The sequence below is a fragment of the Hypanus sabinus genome, chromosome X1, assembly GCF_030144855.1.
Source record: "Hypanus sabinus isolate sHypSab1 chromosome X1, sHypSab1.hap1, whole genome shotgun sequence".
NCBI classification, from domain to species: domain Eukaryota; kingdom Metazoa; phylum Chordata; class Chondrichthyes; order Myliobatiformes; family Dasyatidae; genus Hypanus; species Hypanus sabinus.
The window spans coordinates 51481167-51506600 of NC_082738.1; the positions used below are offsets into that span (position 1 = coordinate 51481167).

General features: G+C 39.0%; 1 protein-coding gene across 1 annotated transcript in view; it reads right to left on the reverse strand.

The window, feature by feature from the left end:
• LOC132384941 (integrin alpha-3-like) overlaps positions 1-25434 on the reverse strand; it is a 141008-nt gene that overhangs the window by 26934 nt on the left and 88640 nt on the right. The window contains exons 11-19 of the mRNA XM_059956598.1: positions 25050-25117; positions 23855-23994; positions 21594-21737; positions 20723-20832; positions 19912-20083; positions 13689-13766; positions 3380-3459; positions 2138-2215; positions 350-452 (exon numbers count right to left, since the gene is read on the reverse strand). Coding sequence (XP_059812581.1) covers positions 350-452; positions 2138-2215; positions 3380-3459; positions 13689-13766; positions 19912-20083; positions 20723-20832; positions 21594-21737; positions 23855-23994; positions 25050-25117 — 973 coding nt within the window. The remainder of the gene's footprint in view (positions 1-349; positions 453-2137; positions 2216-3379; positions 3460-13688; positions 13767-19911; positions 20084-20722; positions 20833-21593; positions 21738-23854; positions 23995-25049; positions 25118-25434) is intronic.

A 25434-nucleotide genomic window follows, 5' to 3' on the forward strand; every position in this document is an offset into this window, starting at 1 on the left:
AGGTGGTCTTGTAGAAATGTATAAAATCAATGTTGTACAACTCGATGAGACTGCTCTGAGTAACCTCATCTCTATAACAATGCATGTTTGTGAAAACACTTTCCAACAAAGGTGATATTTTCTAAAGGATTGAATTTCTGGATAAGTAATTTCCAGATTCTAAAACTCACCAACATGGTGAAATATTTTTTACCTATAAACAATAGCAATGTTCATATTATTACCATATTTCAATGATTTTACTATGAACAGGAAGGAGTATAATCTTCCCCACAGGTGCCTTACAAGGTGGTTCATATTTCATTTTTGCACTAATTTATAAACATCACAATATCAACTCTGCTCTTACCTGAAAAGTGAAGTTCACAGGACTTCCCACATCATCAAATGTTTTCATTCCACTCTCACCCATCACCGTGCCACTGAAATACGTCTTTGGGTTGTTACTTGACCTGATGAAAGAACAGAAAGAAAAAAAATAAAAGACTGTTACTGCACTGGAATTCAAATAACTGCTTGGGTTCATCCGGTGAGAGTGATTTGTCAATCGAAGGACAAATAACTAATGATAACTAGCAAAAAATTGTCTTGGATAATAGAGGAAATATAAAGTAGCCAACCATGAAGGGGTTACTGTGATAGTTAAAATATGAAATCAGAATTGTATGGAAATCTGCTCCTCACCCAACAAACAGATCTCTACATTTAATTTTGCCTCCAAATAGGAAGGATTACAAACATGTTAAGAGTTGCAGAAATTGTTGCATTCCTTTATTAAATGGCTGATGGAAGGTGTTGAAATGCAGAAATGCAAACTTTGAAGCACCTTCCTGACTAACAAGATATTTTTCTGTGTTCAAGCTTTCTGTGGGTTTAAAGCAGAGTTCCCAAGCTTTTTCATGCCAAGGAACAATACCATTAAGCAAGGGGTCTGCGGACCCCAGGTTGGGAACTCTGGTAGTTACAGAAGTACCCTAGGCTTCTCAGCTCCAGCAATCTGGGTTTAATCCTGATCTCCAGTGCTGTGTTTGTGACCACGTGGTTTTCTGCTAAATGCTCCAGTCTCCTCCCACATCCAAAATATGTGGATTGGTGGGTAAGTTAGTCATTGAAAGCTGTTGCAAGTGTGTAGATGTATGGTAGAACCTAGGGCTGAGTTGGTGGTAATGTGGAGAAAACAGAAAGGACTAGGATTTGTGTAAAAATGGTGTTTGATGGTTGCGACGGACTTGGTGGGTTGACGGGCTGTGTCTGCACTCTATCTCTCTATGAAGACTTATCATAAACAGCAATGGCATTATTGGATACTGTGGATTTACATGCAGACTACTTCCTATTTGATGTGTATATAACCCAAGCATAAATATATAATGTATATGAACAAAATATACTAGCTTTAAAATCTAAAACTTAGTTCAGAAGATTGTTTTGCAATATGCTGCTGAACAAGCTGCAAACAATTCATAATCTTGCAATTTATTCCTGGAATTGTGCCATTGGGTAACTCCACCCTCACTTTAATATATTAAATAATGTTCTGCCTGCCATAAGAGGGCATCTCTGCCACCTGGTTAAAATGGTGGTAAAGGAGCATGTACCTGGAATACAGCAATAAATGTTCTCCCACTACTTGACACAATTCACACCTTATTTGTGGCTTTCATGTCATTATATGTTGAAATGCACGAAATGAGCAATCAGAGCTTGTTCTGTTTCATGATCATTTCTTTATAAGAACTTAAAAAGTAGGAGTAAAATATACAAATCTTAGCTGTAATTATCAGAACTGTGGTAGGAATAGAAATAACGAAGTATGGATATAATTCTGCTTAGATTGGCTCAGCTATATAATAAACATTATTATAACAATTTCAGTCAGTTGATCCTAAATTCATCATAATAAATTTAGATTTACCTCTGCTTTTATATGTAAAAATAAAAAGTTTAGAAATAGAACAATTAATCTATCTCGCGCACCTACAGTCTAACAGAACAGCAATTAGTTTGTCGAATAATATAAAAACTTTCAGGGAGTGATACAAATGATACTTCACTCAAAAAATCCATATAGTATCTCATCAGATCTGTAGCATCTAATCAGCGAAACGTACATTTAACAGATTGATTAGTTTCTTACCGAACTAGGTTAACTGGTAGTTGAATTTCTATGCGTATCGATGCCTCAACTAAATGTAAGTCATTCTGCTCACTTTCCCTGTTGGTAAAATAATAAATTAATGTTTGAATAATATTCCACATAAAAGTTACATTCTTGATTTGATGGTCACACAAGGTAACAGTGATGTACAAACATCTTGCTTGGGACATAAACTTTATGCTGGCGATTTTCCTTCTTAGCTCCTTCCTAAGAGATGTGGTGTGACCTGATGGGCACTTCCATCATTTTAAGTTTTTATCTCAGATTTCCAATATCTGCAGTGTCTTTTCACTTTCAAGATAATCAGTTATTAAGATGAGAAAAGCTGTGGCAGAAATATTGACAGTTTTGCACCCAACTTGTCAGTCAACATACTGGCTCCTTACAGACTATTGGGAAGTTCAAAAAATACACCGATCTTTACTTTTCGAGGGCATTGGAAATGGGCATTAAGTGCAGGCCTTGCTAATAATGCCCACATCCCATGAGAATAAGAAGTATTCTTGTATAAGATTTCCTAATTTCTTCCTTTACTGTTTTGTTGACCTTCGTCTCTTAATTACCAGATTTATTCTTCCCTTTTTACATAAAACTAAAACAACACTGCTGCTCCAAAGAGTGCTATATGAGGTCATTCTTACCCTCGGCCATTAGGCTCTATAATGAGTCAACCCTCAGCCGGGGAAGTGATGACCCCCTCCTGTTAGACTGTTTGAGATAACTTATTTTTTATGCTTTTTTACTTCTCTTCTAATATTTGTATATCTGTGCACTTGTAATGTGACTGTGACACTGTAATTTCATTTGAGATCAATAAAGTATCTATCTAATCAAACCTGTTCAAACAAGTAATTGTAAAAGTTCCCTCAGAAACCCTCCTCTTTATTCGAGGAAAGAGACACAATTTTTGTTCCTCTCTTTCATTGAATCTTTTAATTCCTGTTGCTACCCCTGTCCTATTTCTTCTGATCAGTGATTTGATGTGCTTTATAGTTGATGAAAGATATGCAGACAGGTAACAGGAAAGCTGACACTGAGATCCAGAGTTATTTCAAAACTCCAACATTAGAAGAACCCTCTAGTGTTAGTGCCACAGGTTTCCATAAGGTTATTTCAACTTTACTAAAGAAGTTAGGTTATAATAATGAAAGTAACTATGACAAAGAAATATGTTTTGGTTTAGTTTAAATGAAACTGCAGATAAACAAAACATATGCTTACGTTGCAAGTTTGATTCCCATAATGATTTCACTCGTATGAAGTGTTATTCCTGTTGTTTCGAAGATTAAAAGGATTTCAGCCTACAAAAGAAAAATGTCACATTCCTGATACATCTCATTTTGTTACCTTTAGAATATTTCTGACCTTACTGCCCCTTACACAATTCTAAGGTAAATAAGTTTAAATTTGATGTGAATTTCCAAAGTAACTCTCCATTTCTGATTTAGCAATCAATGGCAGATGTTCATATATGAAACAATAATAAGCCTAGAATTTCCATATTTGTACTGTCCACATTGAAACCCTAAATTTACTAACAGACTTAGGATACTGAGATTCCATTAAACAGGTTATAGACTTATGGATTGAAAGACAGGTTCATTAAAAATGTTTTAGTTTTGTGACATAATGATTTAATTATTTACTTCAACTAATTTTCTTAATTTCTGAATATCAGAGACATTTAAGCAACATTGACAGGTTTTACAGCTGACCAAGCGGTGAGGCCTTTTTAACTCTATAATCTATTCATGGCAGTTTTGGGGGAGGGGGAGTTTGGAACTACAGTACCAGATGATTGGTTGTCAATGTTTCTGTTTACTACAGGATTTTCTATATCTCAAAGAAAACTTCTCTCCCATATGGTATTAATATGACACTCCAATTTTTCCATTAAATCAGTGGGGATTGGGTCAGAATTCCTCCTTGATGAGCACATCTTACAATGTGCTAATGGTGTCATTGTCACCTACATTTACTTTGGAAAAATATTGAGCATCCTGCCACTGAAAACTCAAGGCATCAGCCTCCACCACCTCACCAATCATCTGCTTGAGATCATCCATGACAATTCTCAGTCTTTGTGGCCCAACTGATTCAGGCTTGTGTTTGTGGGTTCTACATTATGCACAGAATAGGCCTGGGCACAATAGACCAACCTTGGTAGCAGCATCCAGCTAGGGGTAGGGAACAGAGACCAACTTGGGTCTAAGTAGGAGGGACAGCAGAGATCTGCCTTGCCACAAAGGGCTAACCTGAACATGGTCACCAGTGACCAGCCTATGATTGGCTAAATCTTTCATTGGCAGCAAATGTAATTTTAAAGTGTTCTTTTAAAGAGCTATTGCAAGCACAATATACTGTAATAATCTTCAATCTACCATCCCTGAAATTGCTTCCTTCTCATAATTTACTGTTGTTAGATACAGGCACTTAAATGGAACTTAAAGGATTCCCAGATAAAGATAATGTTTTGAAGGACAGTAATTTAGAAAATGTGTCCAGTTTCACAACAAAAGGAGTGGGATATAGTTCCCTTAGAGATTACAGCTAGAACTAAACAGTCAGCTCTTATGCCTTCTTGCTGAATGGAAAGCAGTGGTTCTTTTTTGAAATTAATGGCAGGTTTCATACCAAGTTATCAGAGGCAATGTGACTGATAGAGCCTATATTCATCCGGGGAACTTCTATTATATAAAGGGCTTGGCGCGGCCCCACCCAAAACAAGCCCCACCTGCATCTGTCTTTGATTTTTGGAGATAAAAAGTTGGCAACAGTTTGTTCTTTCAGGAAGATGAATCTTGCACATCTAATGGGCAAATATACTCATGGGATGGAATTCTAGGTTGCAGACCTGGGTTTGCTGTATCTAGCCCTTTATTTAGAATACCTGTAATATATAGGCATGAATTAATGTCTTAATTAGTTTAGCATAAATGCCAGCAGTTAGTTTGATAGTGGAGCATCGGAGATTAAAACATCTGGTTAACCACTGCAAAAACCAACAGAAGGGAGCTGGAAAAAACATAAAGAGAGAAAAGATGAAATATGAAGGTAAGCTAGCCAATCGTATCAATGAGGATACCAAAGTTTTTTCAGATATATAAAGCATAACAGAGCAGAGTGGATATTGGACCACTGGAAAATGACGCTGGAGGGGTGGTAATGGGAGACAACGAATTGGTGGACGAACTGACTAAGTATTTTGTGCCAGTCTTCACTGTGGAAGACACAAACAGTATGCCAAAAATTCGTAAGTGTCAGGGGTCAGAAGTGAGTTTTACTAATGAGAAAATGTTTGGGAAGCTGAAAAGTCTGAAGGTAGCTAAGTCACCTGGACCAGATGGACTACACCCTAGGGTTCTGAAAGAGGTATCTGAAGAGACTGTAGGCATTAATAATGATCTGTCAAGAATCACTAGATTCTGGAATGGTTCCAAAGGACTGGAAATAGCAAATATCACTCCACTTGTCAAAAAGGGGGCATAGCAAAAGACAGCAAATCATTGGCCAGTTAGATCTCATTGAAATCTATTGTATATTGAAAGGCTAGTGAATGTGGAGAGGATGTTTCCTATAGTGGGTGAGTCTAGGACTAGAGGGCGTAGATGGTTGTAAAGGCCAGGTTGTTGTGTACTTAATATTTTAGTGATATTGTAAACATATTGTTTGATTAAGCATTCTTTGTCGGTTACATAATTCATTATGGGTTATATGTAAAAGTATGTGAATGGCATACATCATCACGCCATCATGTCATGAGTACACTTTGCTTAAAGTAAAAATGAAACCAGGACATGCATCTCCTGGCTTGATGTTTTCCTTTCAATTAGTTTTATGTTTTGGAATTACAAAATTACAAGTCATTGGGAATATTTAAAGTGGAGGTTGATAGATTCTTGGTTAGTCAGGGCATCAAAGGTTACAGGGAGAAGACAGGAGAACGGGGTTAAGAGGGATAATAAATCAACCACGTTGGAATGGTGGAGCAGACTCGAAGGACCTGTTACGAGTGATAAATAGACCTGATGGACAATGGGGTACAGAGTTAACCATTCCCCTCCTAAGAAACACAAACTATTACTGTTGCTATGCTGACCATGAGAAAGAGAGATGGAAAAACAAGCAAAGCAAGAACATCGGCGTCAGGTAAGAGAGAGGGGGAAATTGCTGATTAACCGTATTGTGACTCCTTTTTTTTAATTATTTACTGGACAATAGTTTGCTTATAAACATTCCTCAGTGGATTGAAGGAGTGGCCTTATTTGATGGACAGTCATTCAGAATTGATGGATAGCTGAGTCCCCGTGAGTAGGGATAAAAGACAGGTCTGGAGAGACACCCTCCAGACACGCCAGTGGACACTGATTGAGTGTTGGAACCCACAAGAAAGGTAGCGGCTTCAGAGACTGAACCAGGAGGTCGGTCATTAAGGCAATCAGTGTTAACGCAGGGCCGGTGGGGACTTGTGTGTGTGTGTCCACTCATGCCAGAGTGACGAGTCCACCACAGAAGAACGGTCTAGCAGAAGGACGGAGAGGTCATAACTGAATGACCACATCGATATGACGGATTAAGAAAACATAGGAAGGTTTGCCTGACTGTAGCTGTTACATCTCGCTCGCTCTCTCTCTCTCTCTCCAATGATTACAATACAACAACTATATCTACAGCAACACTCATGAACTGAACTGAACTTTATACTTTTCTATGACAATTTATTTACCCCTAGACATCGATAGAGCTTGTTTATTATTGATTATTATTATTCCTACACTTTTAGGCTTATTACTGCTAACTGGTTTTATATGTATATTTGCATTATTGATAAGGTTTTGCTTATTTTTTTATTAATAAACACCTTTAGTATAGTACCACCAGACTCCAACGAATTCTTCTTTCTCTGCTGGTTAGACACCCAGTTACGGGGTATGTAACAGGCCAAATGGCCTAATTTTTCTCCTATGTCTTATGGTCCGAAGCAGTAACTATAAGATCATAAGACATAGTCTACACCTTTATTCCTTCTACCAAAGTGCATGACCATACACCTTCCTAAACCGTATTACATCTGTGACATCTTTGAACCTTCTCCCCATCTGTCTTAAGTCCTTCTGCAGACTCCCTTCTTACTTACCACTACCTGTCCTTACATTAATCTTTGTATCATCCACAAACCTGGCCACAAATCCATCAATTCTGTCATCCAAATCACTGACATATAATGTTGAAAAGAAGTGATCCCAACACCGACCCATGCAGAACCAGAAAAGGCCTCTTTTATTCCCACTCTCTGCCTCCTGCCAGTCAGCCAATTTTCTATCTAAGCAAGTATATTTCCTATAATATCATGAGCTCTTATCTTGTTAAGCAGAACCTTGTCAAATGTTTCCTGAATATCCAAGCAATCAACATCCTCTGACTCTCCTTTGTCTATTCTGCAAAGAATTCCAACAGATTTGTCAGGCAAGATTTCCCCTTACGGAACCTTGCTGACTTTGGCCCATTTTATCATGTGCCTCTAAATGGCCTGGAACTTCATCAATAATGGATTCTAACATCTTGCCAACTACTGATGTCAGGGTAACTGGCCTATAACTTCCCATCTTTTGCATTCCTCCATTCTTAAATAGTGGAGTGACATTTGCAATGTTCTAGTCCTTCAAAACTATTCCAGAATCTAGTGCTTCTTGAAAGATGATTGATTACTAATGCCTCCACAATCTCTTCAGCTATCTTCTTCAAAACTCAGGAGTATAGTCCATTTGGCACAGGTGACTTATGGTTCTTATAACTCTTTTGATTCTCAAAAAATGTTATTATATAATCCACTGGTGTTATGATAGATATTCATTCCTTGTGTCTTTGCTGACTTTGCTTTCTAAACACAGCTACTAGGTGTGAGCCCAAAAACAGATGTAATTAAGCATCCAACTAACAGTTTGTTTAGTTTCTGGTTGTAAAAGGAAGTCAGTCTTCAGTTGTTAAATGTAAATGGAAAGCAATCATCAGCTTGAAGTTAAAAAGCACTGTTTTTGCAAACAAGCTCTGTAGATAGAAGATGCCCTGACTGTGTAGAAGCAGATGCTAGTCACTGCACTTGCTTTATTATTGCTCAAGGTAGAGCAGAATACAATGAGTTTAATTTCTGTTGTTTCAAGCAGATTGGCTGACTCTGCAGTTGCTTAGTTGAAGGAAGCTTGCAAAACAGAGGGATAATATCATTTAAGTCCATAAGACCATAAGATATAGGAGCAGAATTAGGGCATTTAGCCCATTGACTCTGCTCCGCCATTTCATCATGGCTGAATCCATTTTTCCCCTCAGCCCCAATCTCCTGCCCTTTCCCTATATCCCTTCTTGCCCTGACCAATCAAGAATTGATTAAACTCTGCTTGAAATATACATAAAGAATTGGACTCCACAGCTGCCTGTGGCAACGAATTCCACAGATTCACCACTCACTGGTTAAAGAAATTGCTCCTCATCTCAGTTCTAAAAGGACCGCCTCACCGATGCTTTATAAAGTCTCAATATTATATCCTTGCTTTTATATTCTAGTTTCTAGAAATGAATGCTAACATTGCATTTACCTTCCTTACGACAGACTCAACCTCCAAATTAACCTTTAGGGAATCCTGCACAAGGACTATCAAGTTGCTTTGCACCTCAGTTTTTTTTTAATTTTCTCTTCATTTAGAATTATTGATATTTAACATATCAATTACAAATGTGTTTGTAGTTGGGAGTTTTATGTGAGCTTCATAGCATTAATGGTGAACTGTGAACATTAAGCTGAAATCTGTGTTTCCAAAAAAATACTTTTAGACCATTTGTGTTGAAAGGATCTCTGAGGAAATATCACATGCTGTGAAGTCACCCAAGTGTGAGAAAAGGGGAATAAACGTACAGAGCAGTTCAGGCTGATTAGGAACGGGATAATGAACATCAAGAAGGCATTGAAGAAACAAGGGGTGAACTAGAATCATTCCTCCAGTTTCAGTTTCTGCAACTAATGCTTTATTTCTCTGCAAATTGTGGGTATGTCCTTTTAGTTTATAGGAATAGTATTTTTGTGTTTTGGAAATCCTCTGGCAATTTGGAAATGCTTAAGATAGAAATCCTCTGTGAGTTTTAAATGTGTTTTAAAAGTGTTGTTTGGATTTAAATGTATATCACTGAAAATAAATGAGATATGTTTAAACTACTTTGTTAGCTGGATGTATCTTCTCTGTAGGGATGCTCAAATAGTGGATATTGGCAGCTAAACTCATCATAGAGAACAAACAGGGAAAAAAAACTAGTTTTCATATTTGAGTAGTTACAGTACAATCTCCCTTCAGTGAGAATACTCATGGCTATTCACATCTGATAGAGCTTAAGGTCTTTGTTTGAGTTTAGAACTTTGCGGTCAGCAAACCCAATACCATCGCAGCATTGCAAATCATGCTGCTACATATGCTAGGGTAACTTGTTTACCAGCTGTTATAATAAAGTGTACTGTATCTTCACTAGCTAGTGGTTAAGAATGGTCAATGCTTGCTAAAGTGAAACAAGATGTCCAAATTATACTATTAGAAATCTAGGCTGGGGAGATGGCCTGCATCCTTAACGCGACTCTGTTTTTTCCCCGATTCATCTGCGTCTTTTTGCCATGACCTGAATCTCCTTGGGCCAAATGGTCAAATTCAGCTCCTATATATCTTATGGTCTTATGGTCCTTATTGAATTCCACTAGTAGATTGTTTGTTTACTTTAACCGAATCTGAAGATCAAAGTCCGAAGGCCAATTGGAAGTCGAGGCCTGACGGCTGGAGCAATGAGTCTACGATTTTGTGAGTTCACAGGAGGCTGGAGGTCGGAGATGGCCTGTTCTAGGGCTGGAGGACTCTGTGTGTGTGTGTGTGTGTGTGTGTGTGTGTGTGTGTGTATGTGTGTTATCTCCACAAACCTTCTTTAACTTAAATGGATATTTCAATAGAGATTTTTAGAAAGATTTACAAACCTTGAAGAAGTTGCAAAGGGAATGTGACTGGTTAGTCCCTTTCATATAATCTATATCTTCCTGATTTAGAGATGACAATCTAACCAACTGAGTTACAGATTAGTCCATAAAGTGCATAAGATTTTATCATCTTGTACACCTCTATCGAGTTACCTTTTATCCTCCTTCACTCGAAAGAGAAAAGCAATAGCTTGCTCAACCTATCCTCATAAGACATGCTCTCCTATTCAGGCAGTATCTTGGTAAATCTCCTCTGCAGTTGTGTCTCACTGATAACACAACTGTTATCAGAAGAATCTCAGATGTGACAAGGAGGCATACAGGAGTGTGATAGATTGGTGGGTTGCACTCAACGTCAGCAAGACCAAGGAATTGATTGTAGACTTCAGGAAGGGGAAGTCGAAGGAACACACACCAGTCCTCATTGAGGGATCAGCACTGGAAAGGGTGAGCAGTTTAAAGTTCCTGGGTGTCATCATCTCTGAAGGTCTATCCAGGGCTCAACATATTGATGCAAGTACAAAGAAGGCATTCAGGCAGCTATACTTAATTAGGAGATTGAGGAGATTTTGTATGTCACCAAGGACTTGTAAATTTACACAGATATATCGTGGAAAGCATTCTGTTTGCATCACCATCTGGTATGGAACTGTCTATGCACAGGATTGAAAAATGCTGCATAGAGTTTAAACTCAGCCAGCTTTGTCATGGGCATTAGCTTCCCCATCATCGAGGACATCTTCAAAAATCTGATGCCTCAAAAAGGTGCCATCCATCATTAAAGACTACCACCACCCAGGATATGCCCTCTTCTCATTGCTACCATCAGAGAGAAGGTACAGGACCCTGAAGACACACACTCAATATTTTAGGAACTGCTTCTTCCCTTCTACCATCAGATTTCTGAACAGAAAATGAACCCATGGACACTACCTCACTATTTTTGCTTTCTTTCTATTTGATTTATTTAATTTAATTAAAAAAATACATATCTATTTCTTATGGTAATTTAGTTTAAAAAATATTGAACTGTAGTGCTGCTGCAAAACAACAAATTTCACGACATATGTCAGTGATAATAAACCTGACTTTGATTCTGATTCACCCTCTCAAAAGCTTCTGCATCCTTCCTATAATGAGACAACCAGAACTGAACAGAACATTCCAAGGTGGTCAAACCAGAGTTTTATAGAGCTGGATGGATCAAATGGTCCCTTGAGCCTGATTTTCTGTTCAGTAAGATTGTGACTGACTTTTACAACCTGTGGTTTCCTACTGACATGAAAAAAACTCAGCCTTGAATGTGTCCAATAACTCTGCCTTCATTATTCTTTGGGGTTAAGCAATCCAAAGGTTCACAAATCTTTGTTAAAAAGAAAGAGACTACAGAGGATATAGACTCAGCTAGCTCCATCATGGGTATACCTCCCATATTCGAGGATATATTCAATAGGTAGTGCCTCAAGAAGGCAGCAACATCCATAACTAAGGGCCCTTACCATCTGATATATTCCCTCTTCTCATTATTACCATCAGCAAAGAGGTACAGCAGCAAGAAGACCCACACTCAATGATTAAGGAACAGCTTCTTTCCCTCCACGATCAGATTTCTGAATGGTCCATGAACCTCATTATTCAATTTTTTGCATTATATATTTATTCTTATAATTTATAGATTTTATGCTTTGCACTGTACTGCTGCCACAAAACAACAAATTCCATATTACTCTATGTCAGTGATAATAAATCTGGTCTTGATTCTGATAGATTCTCTGTGAGCTTCATGCAAGCAAGGAATTTCATTGCTCCCTGTTGTATGTAATAATTAATTAATTTGAATCTGAACCTCTGAAGGAGACCTTCCTTCTCATTTCATTTTTAAATGGGCCCTCCTTTTTTCCTGAAAAAGTTCCATAGACCCACACTATCTGCAAAATCTCCACTGTCAAGCCTATGATCCAATCAGATCACCTCTCCTGTTTTAAATTCTGTTGACTATTAGGTTCAACCTATTCTTTGGTTTACCAAAAGGCAAATCCTTTATTCCATGAATCAACTGGGTCAAACCATCCTTCAATCTACAGACTAAAATTTACAAAGTATTCCAATGTGCTTTCATCCAAGTACTGTATAACTGTAGGAAGACATCCCCAATTTGCACAAATTGCTGCAATATAGGCCATCATAATTATTCATTAATCTGCATGTAATTTTCTTGTGTTTCAGGTATGTGGACATCCAGACCTCTCTCTACTATAGATTCCTGTAGTTTCTCTTAACTTGAAACATTAGTTCCATGTTGATCACCATAGATACTATCTGATCTGCCGAGTATTTCCTGCACTTTGCTTTATTTTTCCTATCAAAATGATTACTTTAGATTTCTCCACACTATATTTCAATTGTCATATTTCTCCTCACTTATTTATCCTTTCCACATCCCTTTGCAGTATCCTTGTGTCCTCCTTTTGATTTGTTTGTCAATTTACGTATGGTAGGGATTCAGTCATTGAACACAAATTTGCACTTTTGAAAATGAATGTAGATGTTGGAACTGAAACAAAAACAAAAATGCTGCAAAAACTCAGTCAGTCAGGCAGCACCTGTAGAATGAGAAACCAGTCAATGTTATGGGTCAGTAACTGTCCCTCAGAACCTTCTCTTTCCTCAGATGTTTCATGACCAGTTGAGTTCCCTCAGCATTTACAGAGTCATACAGTATGGAAACAGGTCCTTCAGCCCAATTGCTCCATGATTACCAAGATGCCCATCTGAGGTAGTCCCATTTGCCTATGTTTGCCCCACATCCCTCTAAACCTTTCCCATCCATGTAACTGTCCAAATATCTTTTAAATTTTGTTAAATGATCTGCCTCAGCTATTTCCTTTGGTGACTCATATGGGCCATCTTCCAGGTGAAAATTTGCCCCTCAGGTTCTTCCCTCTAGCTCTTTATTTCCCACCCTAGGAACACTTTTTGTTTTTGTTTCTTCTTTTGGAACAGCTAGAACATTATGCATGTTTATGAACCATATGTCTTACTCATTAAATGGCAACCATCTATTGTTTACATGAAGATTATCTTCTAAGATGCCTTGCAGCACCACAATGGACTTCATAAAATTTATCATTACTAAATGGGAGCATGGTGGCACAATGGTTAGCTCTGCTACCCAGTGGTTTGTGACCAGGTCATTCCTGATTTTGGATGTTGTCAGGTTGGACATACTCCATGTGATTTATGTGATTTCACACCAAAGACATGCTAGTTGGTAGGCTAATTGGCGAGTGTATGTTATCCCTGGTGTAGGTGGTAGCCAGAATATTGGGGATTGTTGATAGGGCTGAAAGGAGAAGAATGGGATTAATGCAGTTGGGTGCTTGATGGTCAATGTGAACACAATAGGGCAACAGTCTGGTTTCTGTGCTGTATGACTCTAACACAAAAAAGCAATAGCCTTTGCAGAATACCAGGAGCAAACCCTATAAATGTGTAGGACTGGAGGCATAAAGATGAAGAACATACACGCTGATCTTTTTTGAAAGGGTTTCCAAGATCACAGATCAAAGTGTAACTCTCCTTTTGTTCACAGGTCATTTTATCCTAAAAGAAAGACACAACAGAAAAGTTATACTTTCATGCAGCTCTTCAAAACAAATCCAGCTAATCCTGGAGTACACATTGAACTGTATTGATTCAATTGTGAGAAAGTGCCAAATGCGCATGCGGCTGGTTGATTGCGCGGTGAAATGATCGGGCCTCCAGTGTGTGGCAGGCCCTCTTTTTCTGCGCGGGTTTGGGAGCGCGGATGGTTTTTGCCTCGGCAGGCCCGGTTTGTAGCGCCCTCACTGTAAGTTGCGCAGCATGAAGTGTGGCTAACATGACTTAGTAAACATGTTTCATACTATTACTCTGCTTTCGTTCTTGTTCTGTGCATACAGTTGGTGACTGGGATCAAAACAAGATTGGCTTCTCTATTCCATCCACTCAATCCATTTTGGGCCGCAGCTAAGGCAAAACCAAACCCTGAAAGCTGGTTGCAATGGAAAACCTTCCTGGACTATTTCAAACTCCTACCAATTTTAACACCAGCAACAAAGCTGGAGGAAGCAATGAAACTCAAGCTGTTCTGCATGCACTTGGGAGAACTTGGGCAGAAAACCTTCAATGCTCTATACATACTGAACAAATCTGAGCTAACAGACAACCTTGAGGATTTGGACAACATGTGGAGAAAGCAGGACAATGTCTTCATGGTCCATTTCAGTTTCTTACAGCTACGGCAGGCACTGGACAAGAACATAGATTATTTCATCATAAGACTGACCCTGAAGGCACAGGAATCCAAGCAGTACAAAGAGCAAGTTCAAAGAAGCGATGCTAGCCAAGATTTGATTGGTGAAGTCCATGATGGGAGGACTCAGGAGAGCCTCCTGTCCAAAGAGCGCAATTTATGCTGGGGCAAAGCATGTTCCACAGCTCATCACTGGCAGGCAGTCAAGAGGGGTCTTACACAGTTTCAGCCACCCCATCACCACAGATTCAGGCAGTACCAGAGCAACAGCCCCCTCCTGAAAACATCACTGTTTGCTAGCAGATGCAAATCAGCAGCCCACAGTCATGTAAGCCTCCACAGAGATGCCATCACTGTGGGGAAAGTCATGCCTAATGGTCTCATTTCAAGCATCAAAAAACAGTCTGCTGGTTCTGTCAGAAGGTAGGGTAACTTGAGAGGACGCCACAGGAAAATGGAACAACTTGACCAGCAACTCCATGTCAGTAGTCAGCTGGAGTGAAGAAATGGGTCAGTCATCATCTTGGTAAGGGAATTATCCTTACAAAAGATTCCAAGATTACAACTGCTGAACTCGGTGTTCCGCAGCTACACTGGAGAACGAATGGGTGTGCGTGGTGCCTTCATCGGGGGACATGCTTTACGTGTTGGTGCATATGGTCAGCCAGGCCAACAGTCTAATTTACTGGGCAGAAATTGGGTTAAAAAGATGCCATCAGCACAGTCCTGCAACAACCATACTGGGGGGAGCCCTGCATTGAGTTTTGTATTACAAAAGCATCAGCGGGTTTTCTAAGCCGAATACTTTGATCTGGCAGCTATGTCCAAATTTAAGGAGAACTGCCAGCCGAAGTTTTACAACACCCGCCCAGTCCTGTATGTGGTGGACCCAAAGATAGAAGAAGAACTTGACTGACGACAGATGGCGGATGGGATGGAGCCAGCACAGTACTCAGAGTGGACGTACCCACCCTCAAGCCTGATAGGTCAGTTTTCATCTGTGCTGACTGCAAACCCCGTGACAAAACTGAATAAATATCTAATTCCATGGATCATATATCCAATACCACTGGTCATACCATCTGTCTGCAACTCTGGCCAGAAGACAACAGTTCTTAACACGAGACCTGAAGTAGGCCTACAATCAGGTCACTTTGGATGAAGACTCCCAGTTGGTTATGATAATCAACATGCATAGAGGCCTGGTTTGATACAAATGGCTAACATTCCAGGTGAGTTTGGCCCCAGGTACATTCCAATATCTTATTGATAACTTGGTTAAAGATATCCTTATGTCTGTGTCTACCTTCATGAGTGAGGTCCCGAATGAGTATTTTACTTCAGTACTTCCCAAGGAAAAGGATATGAAAGACCAGGAGAACAGTGCTGAGTGTAGAAATATGTTAGGGCGTTTAGAGATCAAGGAGAAGTGTTGGGTCTCCTGATGAGTTTAATGTGGACAAGACCCCAGGGCCTGAGGCAAGCAATGAGATTGCTGGGGCCTCGACTAATATCTTTGTGATTTCTCTAGGCACAGGCATGGTCATGAAGGACGGGCGAGTGGCTAAAGTAAATCTATTTAAGAAGGGAACAAGGACAAATCCTGGGAACTATAGTATAGACCGGCAAGCCTCTTGTCAGTTGTAGGAAAATTGCTGGAGAAAATCCTTTAGGATAGGATATATCCTGTATGAGCATTTGGAAACCCATGGCCAAATTAGGAAGAGCCAGCATGGCTTTGTGCAAGGCAAGTCATGGCTTACCAACTTGATTGAGATTTTTGAAAAGATGATGGAAGAAATTGATGAAGGTTGCACAGTCAATGTTTACATGGATTTTATTAAGGCATTTGACAAAGTCCCTCTTGGGAGGGTAACCAAGAAGGTTAAGATGCATGGGATCCGCAACAAATTGGCTGTTTGGATTCAGAACTGGCTTGCACATGGAAAACAGAGGGTAGTGGCCAAAAGGGACTTTCTCAAGCTGGAGGTCTGTAACTAGTGGAGTTCCGCAGGGATCTGTGCTGGGACCTCTGCTGTTTGTGATATATATAATTGACCTGGATGAAAATGTAGATGGGCAAGTTAGTAAATTCGTGCATAATACCAAGGTTGGCAGAGTTGTGGAAACTGTAGCAGACTGGCAAAGAATACAGCACGATATAGATCAGTTGCAGATATGGGCAGAGAAATGGCAGATGGAGTTTAACCCAGATACCCGTGTTCCAACTTGGTAAGGCAAATGCAAGGAGACAATACACTCACTGTTCAGGGCAAGACCATTAACAGTGTCGCTGAGCAGAGAGATTTTGGGGTCCAAGTTCATAGCCCCATGAAAGTGGCTACACAGATCAATAAGATGATTAAGAAGGCTTATGGAATGCTTGCTCTTATTAGTTGAGGCGTTGAGTTCGAAAGTCAGGAGGTTATGTTGCAACTTTATAGAACTCTGGTTAGGCCACACCTGGAGTATTGTGCACAGTTCTGGTCACTCCACTACAGGAAGGACGTTGAGGCTTTGGAGAGGGTGCAGAAGAGGTTTACCAGGATACGGCCTGGTTCATAGGGCATGTGCTATCGTGAGAGGCTGGACGCACTTGGGTTGTTTTTTCTGGAGCAGCAGAATCTGAGGGGAGATCTGATAGAGGTTTATAAGATTATGAGGGGCATAGGTAGAGTGGACAGAGAGTATCTGTTTCCCAGGGTTGAAATGTCTCTGCCTTCTGATTCCTAAATGGACATTGAACCCATGAACATTACCTCACTTTTATTATTTTTGTATTTGCACTGCTTTTAATTTAACTATTTAATATACATATATATATATATATTTACTGTAATTGATTTACTTATTTTTTTCTATATTATATTGTACTGCTGTTGCTAAGTTAACACATTTCATGATATATGCCAGTGATATTAAATCTGATCCTGATTCTGAAATGTCTAATACCAGAGGGCATGCATTGAAGGTGAGAAAGGGTAGGTTCAAAGGGGATGTAAGGGGTAAGTTTTTTACTCAGAGTTCTGGATGTATGGAATACGCTGTTTGGTGTGGTGGTAGAGGTAAATACATTAGAGGCTTTTAAAGAGACATTTAGATAGGTACATGAATATGAAGAAGATGGAGGGATAAGGACATGGTGTAGGTAGGAGGGATTTGGGTGCTTTTTGATTTACTTTTTTTTTTATCTGGTTTGGCGCAATGTTTTTGGCCGAAGGGTCTGTTCCTGAGCTGTACTATTCTATGTTCTATCTTTAGTGACTGGGACATCAGAAGCCCATCGCATTTCAGCAGGTAAAAACTGATCTCAGTTCTTCATCTGTATTCATGCATTATGGTTCGGAAAACCTATGATGATGAAGTGTGATGCCTCACCATATGGAGTCGAGCCTATACTATTACACTGAATGTCTTGTGGAACAGAAATGCCTATTACTTTTGCTTCATGGACAATGTCTCTGGCTGAGATGAATCTGTTTGGCATCAAGAACTTCTATTAGTTTACTATATGGGCGCTTCTTTGATCTTCAGTCGCTGCTAGGCTGAATGGGCGAAGTCACAAGTTATCCAACAGATACCATCACCTAGAATGCAACAATAGGTATTGACCTTATCAGCCTGGTCTTATACAATGACGTATAGCCCTGGGAAAGGAAATGTAGTAGCAGGCTCCTTATGTAGATTACCAATATTCAAGGACATCACATTCGACACACCACCATTTGAAGTTGGTTACTTGTTACAAAATGTAGAGAAAGCATCCATCAAAAGTCACCTCATTAGGCAGTGAAAAGATCACTACAGGTCTGCTGGCCCACCAGCCCTCCACACGAATTTCAACCAATCACAAATTGCCAACATGAACTGAGCCTACAGGATGGCTACATATCATGCGGCGATCACGTAGTGGCTCCCATCCACCTCCCCCACCCAAGGCCAAAAGCGTGTACTCAGATCTACATGATACCCAGCCAAGTGTGGGGAGAAGGAAGTTACTAGCAAGAAGCTTTGTGTGGTGCCCTAACATGAACACAGATTTTGAAAACATGGTGTGCATCTGCAATATTTATCAGCAGGTGCAAAAAAGATTGCCAAAGGCCTCCCCTTAAACAATGGGGCTGGCCTAATTCCTGTGGAAATGGATCCATATCGATTAGTTTGGACTTTGCTGGGGACACATGTTCCTATTGATCATGGATGCCCATTCAATGTGGATAGAAGCACTACCCACTAATTTGTCATGTTCCTCCAGAACTACTACCATTAAGCCACAGTTGGTCTTCACCACTTTTAGTATTTTGAAAATGATTCAACAATGGCCTTGTGATCTTCTCAAGTGCAGAATTTAAAGAGTTTGTTGAGATTAGTGGCATTAGGTACTTGACAACACCTCCATATCACACAGCATCATTGGCCTGGTGGAGTGAGCAGTGCAAACTGTGAAACAAGGCCTTTCCAAACAAGTACAGGGTGACTTTATGATGAAATTAAGCTGTTTCCCTTTCATTACTGTATTACACCCAAATGAATTTGCAGGCTCATCGCTCACTACATTAATGTTTAAGAACATTTTACACACCAGATTAGATCCCCCACTGCTGGCCATACAGTAGCAAATTTGCAAGAGACCACGAAATAAAAATATGATAGGACACCAGGCCATGAATGTTTGGTACCTGAGACAAAGTCTGCACTCACATCTTGCAAGTAAACTGACTACCAGCTCTCATCTGGCATTGTCATGGCCAAGTAGAACTTGAGAGAAAACATTTGGATCATGTATGCCTGCGAACTGATGAAGCTGCAAAAGCACATCTTGCTGCTGGAGCTAGCATCCGAGCAGGTGGACCATTGGTCGTTTCATCAAGAGAAGAGGAGATTCACAGTCCACTGCCTTCGACATTAGCTAACCAAGAGAAACTGCTCTTCTGCGGCGGTCCATGGGGATGTGCTGGTCAGTTGACCGTTATCAAGCAGAATAGATACTTCATCACTTTTCTCAGTTTACCTCACTTATTCCTTTCCTGAATGGTTCCCATCTACAAAGGTGGGGGTAGGAATGAACCATGGTGGACTCATTGCGAGCATGTGGCAAGTGCGCGTGCAGCTGATTGAAAAGCCCTCTCTTTTTGCAGATTTTTGAGTGCGTACATTTTTCATCATACACTTTTATATTTTATCCTCTAAGCATAAATCACTCATACTGTACTTCTGAGGAAGTGTAGCTTTGGAACAGATAATAATGTACTACAGCCTATATCATTAACATTAAGCTTTACATATTTCTGATAACATAGAAGGAGGCCATTTGGCCTATCAACTCTATGCTGGCTCTCAGAGCATGCCCATTCTTCCATTTAACCTGTTCTCTCTCACATGCCCAATAACTCCACCCCAATTCTCCTCCAGCTCACCTATCTACAGCAGTGCAATTTACAGTAGCCTCCTTACCATGCGAAAACCAGCGAATGACAATGTGTCTGGCAGTGTAACATTCAGCCTGGCCTGATGTGCGTCCTCACCAATGAGATCTGTTGATTCATTTGTTACATTTACTTGCAACATAAGTTTAACTCGCGGTCTGCTTTGTGGATTGTACTTCAAGATTTGCTTGCCTTTCACTCTGGTATTGAAACATCAACAGAAAGAATCATTTCCAACTTTGACTGCAATAAAGTTTGAATATACAGGTATCAGTATTACACGACTAAGATGTGGTGGGAATTGGATAATTCTCATTCTCCCTATAGCATCAACATTTTATTATTATAACTTTCTTATCTCATTTTCAAGTGTACATTATTCATGTGAAATTGTGAAGAAGATTGATTTGAAGGTATTACCAAACAACATTATGGCCTTGTACCAAGATGGCACTTGTCACCTTGGCAACCCTGCTCTTCATCCCAAGGAATGATAATTTCAAACCTGGGAAAAACAATTTATTGGGAGAAAAATAACATTTGAATACAATGACAAGAAAAGAGCTTCAGTTTTTCCACTGTAGCCTTGTTTAGTTTAACTTTTTCTCTTTTTTCTCATCAGATTTTCAGCATTTGCGGTAACTTACTCTAAGCTGCAAATGATGTTTTACCCTTTCCATATAAAACAAGGAGTTGTGTTTGGTAGTCTCTTCCATCATCTCACTTGCATTAAGGATTGTTCTCTTAGCTGTCAGAGTCATAAGAGTAAGACTTTATCATCAGACTAGAGTCTTGGCAATGCCCCATTTAGAATTCATGAATAAAGAGATTTTTCCCACCTTTCAATTGGAGAAAAACTTCCGTCCTTCATTTGAGTGCCGTACTGGTACTTCATTTGGAGATTGCTTTTGCAGATCCGATCCTCCCCACATTCTTTCTGAATATGTATCTGTAGAACAATATTTTTGTTTATACAAAAATGAATATAAAGCCAAAAAATGGAGCACTAAAAATTCAAAAATTTTTCAACAAAAATCATTTTATAGGTATTTCATCCAATGTAGAGGTAGAATTATGGATTTTCCTGTTGGGCCAGATCACACTCAATCCAACCTAGACCATGTTCTTCACCCCTCACGTTAATCCTGCAGCTGCACAAAGCTCTTTTGGCTACAAAGCTGTCAATATCCTTAAGGCCTCTGCTCTGCCATTTTCCTGCAAACCATATCAGACCTGTGGACATCAAATCTTAAAGCCCCCATACCCCAACCCCCTTACACAATAGTGCACCATGGTATTGCTTTTGACAGTTTGAGCTTTCAAATAATTGATTTTTTTGTTGTTGAACCTGATACTCTGGAAGATTTTGAAATACTGTATATTTAATTATTTTAACAAATTAGTATCATTAACCAGAAAGGCACTTGGAAACTAATTATAATACTGATGATTAAGAAAACACAGAGCAAGAAAAATAACCATAAACATGAAGCAAACTGGTCACTGAACAGTCAGTTACAGAATGTAAGTACAAGACTGCAAATGCTAGAATCTGGAGCAACACACAAAATCTAATCCAAATCATTTGTTAACTGGTTCTTGTCTCATTTCCAGATTCTCTTAATCCCCAGCACACTCTCCTGCATGATTTTTTTGCTTTCTGTTTACAACTCTTTTAGAATGATTAGGTGGAATAACTGTCCAAGTTACCTCTTCTGTGTGAATGTACTGACGCAGTACATTCAAAATGGGATAATCATTCATATCGACCATTCCACTGGTTGGTTTGGTTTTATTGGCAATGTTGTAACTCAAAGTGATATAGATGGGTTGAAGTTTATCCTGGACATTGTCCTGGAAAACACAGAAATTATCAGTTTAGTATAAATATACACTGTACAGCATATCAGAAATCCATAATTACCACACACAGACACAGATGCCGCTAAACTACTGATACTCAGCATTCAAACTGCATTGGTATCTAGGCTCAGATGAGCTGAATCTAATACCAACGGAACTGACCTTACTAAAGAATGGAAAAAAACAGCTTGTATTTTGTTGACCCAAAATGTGTTACGATTTAAAATTAATTAATATTACTTTTGAAAATAAATAATGTCTAAAAATGTAGGAATGGCTGCAAGATAAAAAAAACATTAATAATCAAAATGTCTATGCTGATTAAAAGCAAAACATTATAGGTGACACAAGCAGTGGTAGTAAAAAGAACCTGAAGGCAAGTGCAGAGCAACAGGAATAAAAAATACTAACAATGAGACTTTGGTATAGTCTGGAGGAAAAGGGAAATATTAAGAAATATGCTGTAGATGAATTGAACAATTAAATACAATGAACTATAGAAGACAAGGAATTTAAATGATTGCTTGATGCTCCAGGTTATAATTAACAATGATTTCTTTCTATTATTGTTAACTCATCAAGGATCAGGGAGAATTCAAAGTAACAATCTGGGAAGGGAAAGCAATGGCATGAATGACTCTCCAAAACAAAGCAGGATTTTAGGGCAATCTTGAGCTTTCAGAGCAATGAAGGATGGATGAATGATTTGCAAATTCCAGTGCACAGGAATGCAAAATGCAACAGAAAGTGGTGGACTCAGCGAATTCCATCAGTGGTACAGCTCTCCCCACCATCTACAGCCTCTATAAGAGGTGATGTCTCAGGAAGAAGGATCCATTACCAGGGACTCCAGCATCTGGGCCATTCCTTTTTCTCATTGCTGCCGTTAGGCAAGAAGTACAGGACACTGAAGACACACAACTTAAGGTTCAACAACAGCTTTTTCCATACTGTTTCCCATCATGAACTGACCTAATAAACCTTAATACTACCTTGGATTCTATTTTTTTTATTTCTTTCTCAAACTTGCATGAGTATCGCTTATTTTGCACCTGTGAGTTATGTATTATTTATGCTAATTTAAGCTTACATTAACTATTTTTTCCTTGTCTTGTAACGTACTGTGCTGCTGCTGCTAAAAGTTAACTTTCTTGGCATTTATACCCTGTGTATGCATGCCTATGACAACAATAAACTTGAACTGGATAGGATATGGAATAATTGACAGAACACAGGGTCCGGGAAATGAGTGAATGAGTAAGTGAATGACCATCTGCATGCAAGTGTGTTTGGAACGTACTGCACTCGGCAGTATTTTAAAAAATAGCCTACCTTCCATTATTCCACATGCTGATCACAGAGTTGGGCGGCCAATAATATGTAGTGAGTGGGCAATGGCGTGTGTGTGTGTCTCTCTCTCTCTCTCTCTCTCTCTCTCTCTCTCTCTCTCTCTCTCTCTCTCTCTCTCTACCCTTTTCATTTTCTCCCAAAAACCCTGCTTAAAACTCATCCTTAATATTTTATGTACGTTTCCTTCCTTGACTCAGTGCCAATTTCTAACCGATTCCTTCGGGCAAATTATTTATAACTTTTCACTATATTAAGTTCTCTACATTATTACCATGATCACATTTCAAAAGAATTCAATTGGCTGTGAAGTCCTTCAGTAGATTCTGAGTTATAACAGAAGGAGTGCAAGAAATGGAGGATGGTTAAACCTGATCGTTTAGCATAGACTTACTGAAAATTCCAATACCGAGCACAGAACCTGGAATTATGCTTATATAGTTAACCCATTTATGCGGTGTCTGCCATGACGCGTATTTTATTGACAAAGCAGCAATATTAGAGAAAGGGGAAAACAGTATTTAAGGACGAGAGCTGGAATTCAAACGTTATCTTAATAGAGAAATACAAATCAGAAGCAAATCAATATCCCTCTCTGCAATTCATTTGATATGAACTTGCATTAGGGTCTAGTTTTCTTTATTTGATAACTTGTAGCCTGCACCATAACAAATGTCACTCTTGAGGATTTCAGATCAAGACATAAAAGACAACTCAGAGATCATTGAGCAGAAAATGTCTTCAAGGCAGATTTACTTTACCATTAATCGCAGCGAGACAGAATGGCACTTTTTATCTGGCATTGAGAAATTCCGAACATAAGTGATACTGTTTGTGTCCACAAAGATAACCCGTGGATGAGAGCGTCTTTCTTTTTCAACCTCCAGTCTGTACGTAAGATCTGTGTAGAAAGGAAACATCAGCCAATGACTTGCAGCAACTATTTTGAGCTGTTCAAATGCAGAAATGCATCTTAAAGAACTTAATCTTGCAGCAAAACAATGGAAAAGACAAGACAGGAGAACAATTAGGCAAGGACACAAGCCAACAGAAAAGCAGTGAATAAGCACCTCAACAAAGCACTAAAAGCCCAACCTGTCTGTATGTTTATAGTAAACAGAAATCTTGACAATGGATGTATTCATGCCGACATTCATGTCATGGGAACAGGTCCACTGAGATCACAATGATCATCAAACAACCACTTTGACACATTTTATTCTCCCCACATTCCCTTCATCTTCCTCTATCCTGATTCTGTGTACTCATCTACATGCTAGGAGCAATTTATAGTTACCAATTAACCAAGCAACCTGCACATTTTCGGGATGTGAGAGGAAACTGGAGCACCTAAAGGAAACCGAGTCCAGTTATATTTTGCTCATTTGCTCATCAGGAATTTATCTACCTCTCATTATATTTAATATTCAAAAATCCTGGTTTCACCACACTTTGAATAATAGAGTTTCAAAGACCACCTGAAGAGAAAATAAGTTATCTCATCTCTTCTTAAATGAATGACCTCTCAGTTTTAAGTAGCAATTCCTAGTTCTAGATTATCTAACAGTAAGAAGCACTATCTTCATATCGAGGGCTAATCAGGATACTCACAAAGATAATGAATGAAAATATTGTAAAATATCACACAGTCTTTTGTAAAGGTTGCTACTGAAAGCAGATGACTGCTTGCTCATATTCTTCATATTAGACTATATAGCTTGGCGTATAAACAAATCATATGAATATTATATATGCACAATGTCTAAACAGCCAAGATTTCTTTCTTCAAAGACTTTTATTCATTCTTTAAAAAAATTGTCATTGGGATCTACATTGACCTTCCAAAACTGGCATTTATTAATTGACCGTTTCAGGTTAACCCAATTCTGCAAGGGAACCCATCATCCTACAAGCTTATATTAACTTCATTATGAAAAGGAAACAGGGCATACTTACCAATCCTATGATTGTAGTTTTTATCTCCGGTACTCACAGTGTATGAGAAACAAACTTTCACCTTGATGCTAAATGAAAAAGAACAACAAAATATTTCACTCACACTATGTAATAGAAAATATACTTTTCCGAAATACTAATTTCTCATTTTTTCATGTTCCTTGTAGTATAGAAGGGCACCAATCAATCTAAGTCGGAAATCAGAATCAGGTTTAACATCACTGACATATTTTGTGAAAGTTGTTTTGTGGCAGCATTATAGTGCAATACATAAAAATACTTTAAATTACCATAAGAAATATACTTGTATATAAAGAAAAATATTAAATTAAATAAGTAGTGCAAAAGAGAGTAAAGGATCTGCTGAACAGATCCTGACCTGGAT